A 4,889-nucleotide genomic window follows, 5' to 3' on the forward strand; every position below is an offset into this window, starting at 1 on the left:
TAGGGTCAAATGATCCTTCTCTGGGTTCAATAGTGATATGTATCAACTGATCCACTCTTGGGTTTGCTAGTGCTAGACTGACCGTGTTGTTGTTTACTCTGTTAGATGTATAGTTCTAGTTCTCTGTAGTCTTGTTCTCCTGCCTAGGTCAAACCTTACATGGATTAGTGTAGTCTTCAGTATTTTTTTTTGTATAGACTCTGGTTATTGTAACTCCACCAAGTACTCAGTTCTCAGCAGCTTTAAATTCTTGCACAATTTATGCACAAAACCTGAGAAGACACCGGGATCTAATAACTGTTTTTCAAATCCTCCAATGTAATGGGAACTCGTTATGGTTCTTTTTGTCTCTATCTGGATTAAATTGGACAGAATGAAGAGTAATATTCTTAAATAGCTGCTTGTTCACTGATTTGTGAAAATGTTTTTGTAAAAGTAACTTCATTAGTCTTCATCTTTGTTTTGTCCTGAAACCAAATACTATTTTCAACAAGGACAGTAAAGTTTCTCACTTAAACGTGAAAACTAAAATACCTCATTGAAGCACTTTTGACAGAAGAGAACCAAGAAGATCTGCAGCAGGATGCCTGTAATCCTCCTTTCTTGCACTTGAGATGATCCTAAAAGTCAAGTTTGTGCTATAAAATGCAGAAATAAGCAATGGGAGCAACAAATGTGAAATTACAGAATACATAAAAAGAAAAACATTCCTCACATAAAACAGGCTTCATTTTTTTCTTAGAATATTTATTTTTCTTTCTTTGTTATTTACGATGATACAAACACACACAGTAAATATGATGCATCCAGAACCACTCTGCAAAATAACAGAAATTCATATTAGCCTGCCAACTAAAAAGCACTTAAATAACAAACAGCTGTAATTGTAGATATCAGCTTATGAGTTTGCTGTGAAAGTTGCAAGAAAAAGTTCCACCCACACACAAAACCGGTGGATAGCAGGAGTCTAAATAAACTGCAGTGAACCCAGAGGCAGTAATAAACACATTGGTACAGAAGAGGGCGCTGTTGGTTAACACACTGCTGTTTGAGGAGTTGCAGGACAGGTTCCTTGAGTCTCCTCCTTGTGGAACGCTTTCCCATCAGGCTGTTCTCTCCACCTCAGGGTGACTCCACTCACTCCGTTCTCCTCCAGTCTGTCCTGCAGCTGGGAGAACAACATGGCAGCAACGGTCAAACATGCAGTGACAATCTGACTGTTAGAAAAGCATTTTGAGAAAGTTCTACTGAAGTTTTCAATTTTATTTCTTTTTCTTAAAAGCAGGGTGACTAAAGACTTCCGAAAAGTGTTTCACGAGAACGTTGTTAAACCGTTGTGCTGGAATGATCTCAGAACTAAATGTTTTTGTTTTATTTTATTTTATTAGTTTATTTGAACAGGGACAGTGCACATTAATCAACATTTCTGTAAATGTACCAGTTTTCATTCTATCGTGTTCCTTCAACAAAATGACAAAATATTCCACCTTTATTATAACACAAATGATCTGAGGCGGCCATACTGTCTGAGCAGCTTTTTGTGAATGTTGGTTGGAGAACATTCGTCCTTTGTCATCTCAGATCATCATCTGTGTTCCTGACATCATCCTCTGAATGCTGACATTAAACATGATATTGACTTCATGGGAGTTTTACTGAAAATGATTTTTTTCTTAAGCTGTTCAGTTAAAATTTGATTAAAATATATGATTTGAAAAGATTGTGAGAACTTGCAGGTGATTCTGTGAGAGAGTTTCCTGCCAGTTGGGTATTAATCTAAATCTGTTTTGTTTCTTTAAAAGTTGCCTTTCATTCTTCCTGTGATCTACTCTGAATGTTTGTGACGTGTCGGGGTGGAGTTTGGACACTTGCCTTTTTCAGGAGTTCTGCTTTGACCTCAGGGTTGTTCAGATCCACGGAGTCGTCCTTCAATTCAAACCTCAACTTCACCACCTTACCATGCCTTATGTCTGCATCCAAACATAAAAAGAGAGCAGAAATCCTTGAAGCTGCTTTCGTTGTATACAGCACATGAATGTAAATAAGTGATGGTCAGTAAAACACTCACCAGGGACTCTGTGGCACACAAAGGGGAACCTTTGTTCACAGTTCGAGAGCTTCCATTTCATGGATCTCTTCAGAGACATGGAACCACATGAGTCTGTCATGGAGCCGATCGGAGTTGAACCATTGAAGTTGGACCAGGAGAAGCTGCTCCCATCAGACCAGTAAAGATCAGGATCTCCGAACAGGCCGATCCATGCCGTTTTAATCAACAGTTTGTTCCAGACCTTCTGCTGCTCGTTGTCGTTCCTCACAGTGGCCAGATCAACAAAGTTCTCCCTGCAGTACTTCTGAGCATCGGACCAACTCTTGGACGTCTGGATAAGAACAAACTGACGATTGTCTTCTGTTCCTGCAGTTTCAGGAGTGAAATGAGTTCACATGCTGATTTTGTGAACACACTTTGAAACGTATTTCAAGTGACACATTCTAACCACTGAACTGTAAGATAAAAACACTACTTTTCTGATTTTAACTTTTTAAATCGCTTCAGCTTAAAATGTTGTGTACTCAAACTTTAACATCACTTAATTTGAAAGTGAATGAAATTGGCTTGATAACTTCATTTTACTTCCTCTTGAATTCACTAGTATCCTCTGTAGTGTAGTATCTTTTGAGCACAATGTGCGAAAAGAAGATATCATAGCAAATGCTGTTAGACTGAAAACTAGAGTTAAAACAGATGTCTAAAACACATAATGATGAATATTCTAGTAATGACTGATGTTTGATGGTATGAGATGTCTGTGGAGAACACACACACACACACACGCAGTTGGAAGAACTTTTAGACTTGTGATCATGCTACTGATCATTAAGTAAATAAAAACAGCTTTGACTGTAGAAGAAGAGCAAATTCCCCAAAGTCTAAATAGTTTGTTGGTTGAACAGAATTCAGTAGCTGTTGTCTAAACTCATGAAATTGATGCGAACTTTATGGCTATGGCATTTCAAATTAAAATATACAATGCCTATCCTTACCATGGTAACAAATAAATGATTTCCGCGTCTCACAATTTTCCACGAGCCATTCTGTCCAAGTGGCCACACAGAAGGGACCCATTTCAGAGTCTTTTCCACCAGCTTTCCAGCTCCGAAACTCAGCCCCGCTTCCTGTGAACCCATCCGACCACTTCCAGTTGATCTCACTGTACAGACCGAACCAGACCTCAGACTCTACGTTAGCAAATGAAACCAGACTCTCCAGTTCCTTCACGTCTTCAGTGTTTTCAATGGTGGCCAGGTCTGTGTAGTTCTGTCTGCAGTAGGTCTGAGCTTCATTCCAAGTTAAAGGTTTCTTGACAAAGTAGTACTGACGGAGGGAGCAGGCGGGGAGGACGAGCCACCCTGTGAGGAAAACACAAGACTTCTGAAAATACAGCATGACTCTAAATGAACAGAGTACCTTTGTTCCAGTAATACACAATAATAAGCTCTGTTTAACAATAAACGAAGAATTGACTGACCTGAGAGACACCAGACACCCAGCCAGATGCTGTCCATCATGATGCAGCTCTGTGGACAGTAAAAGGAGACTCTGCCTTAATATTCAAAGCCTATTCCTGCTTGGTTTCTCTGAGAAACGTCATTGGGTTGTTCACTTTAGGGAAAGTGGCGCCATGGATCACTGCATGTAAATGCTTTTTGAACACTACATCACCCAAAGTGGCCTATATCCTTACCATCCATGCAAATGTTGCAAATAAGATGATCCCATGTAGAGACTCCTTGAAGTCAAATGAGCTGCAAATGTCTCACAGGACAACATTCACTTTTTTTACAGAATGATCTACAAACACATGGCTGCTCAGTGCTCTTCTGTGTAATAATTTTAACTTTAGCTTTTTATTCAGCAGTTTACTATCATGTATAGATTCACTCCGTTTTTCTTGATTACAGATAATGTCAAGTAACGGAACAGAATAAAAGCATTCATTTTCATGTTAACCAAAAACAGCCCAAAACTGCCAAGTTAACAAATCCTCAGATTTTCCATCTGTATTTGTACAAATGCAATGTTATCTTACCTGTGTTTTTTTAATTATTGTATTTAAATCAGGAAAAAATACTTAAAGTTTCCAAATAATTATTTGAAAACAAAATGATGTATACTAAGATTAGGCAAATAAAGAACTTTCTAAAAGATTTTCATTTTTTTAATGGCAGATAATATCCAGTACAGCCATCCATTCTCTATACACCACTTTATCCTCATTAGGGTAGCGGGGGGTGCTGGAGCCTATCCCAGCTGACTCGGGCGAAGGCAGGGGACACCCTGGACAGGTCGCCAGTCTGTCGCAGGGCTACATGTACACACAAACAATCACACTCACATTCACACCTACGGGCAATTTAGAGTAACCAATTAACCTCAGCATATTTTTTTTGGACTGTGGGAGGAAGCCGGAGTGCCCGGAGAAAACCCACACATGCTCAGGGAGAACATGCAAACTCCATGCAGAAAGATCCCAGGCCCACCCCGGGATTCGAACCGGGGATATTCTTGCTGCAAGGCGAAAGTGCGACCCAGTATCCCACTGAGCAGCCCCATGTCCAGTGCAATAACAGAAAAAAAATAAAATCCATATTGATTTTATTGGGGTTTTTTATCTGAGCTTTTCCTGACAGTGTAACTTGTGTAAATGTAGTTACGCAAACATAGTTTGCATGTGTTTCACAGACACTGATTTGCATAGCTCAATGCTCATCTGCCTCGACTTTACGTAAGAGAACTTTAGGTACCAACTGAACTACACCTCTAATCCACATGCAGATCATTGCAAAGAAGTGTTATTTTGCAGATGTGTTAAAATCTGTACATTGAT

The 4,889-nt window shown here is 39.4% G+C and overlaps 1 protein-coding gene across 1 annotated transcript in view; it reads right to left on the reverse strand.

Moving 5' to 3' along the window:
• LOC127532483 (macrophage mannose receptor 1-like) overlaps positions 1–3,567 on the reverse strand; it is a 22,874-nt gene extending 19,307 nt beyond the window's left edge. Inside the window, exons 1-4 of the mRNA XM_051944217.1 lie at positions 3,531–3,567; positions 3,265–3,411; positions 2,153–2,416; positions 2,069–2,076 (exon numbers count right to left, since the gene is read on the reverse strand). Of these exons, the coding sequence (XP_051800177.1) occupies positions 2,069–2,076; positions 2,153–2,416; positions 3,265–3,411; positions 3,531–3,567 (456 nt within the window). The remainder of the gene's footprint in view (positions 1–2,068; positions 2,077–2,152; positions 2,417–3,264; positions 3,412–3,530) is intronic.
• Between the last annotated feature and the right edge of the window lie 1,322 nt (positions 3,568–4,889).

The sequence above is a fragment of the Acanthochromis polyacanthus genome, chromosome 23 (assembly GCF_021347895.1).
Source record: "Acanthochromis polyacanthus isolate Apoly-LR-REF ecotype Palm Island chromosome 23, KAUST_Apoly_ChrSc, whole genome shotgun sequence".
Classification (NCBI taxonomy): domain Eukaryota; kingdom Metazoa; phylum Chordata; class Actinopteri; family Pomacentridae; genus Acanthochromis; species Acanthochromis polyacanthus.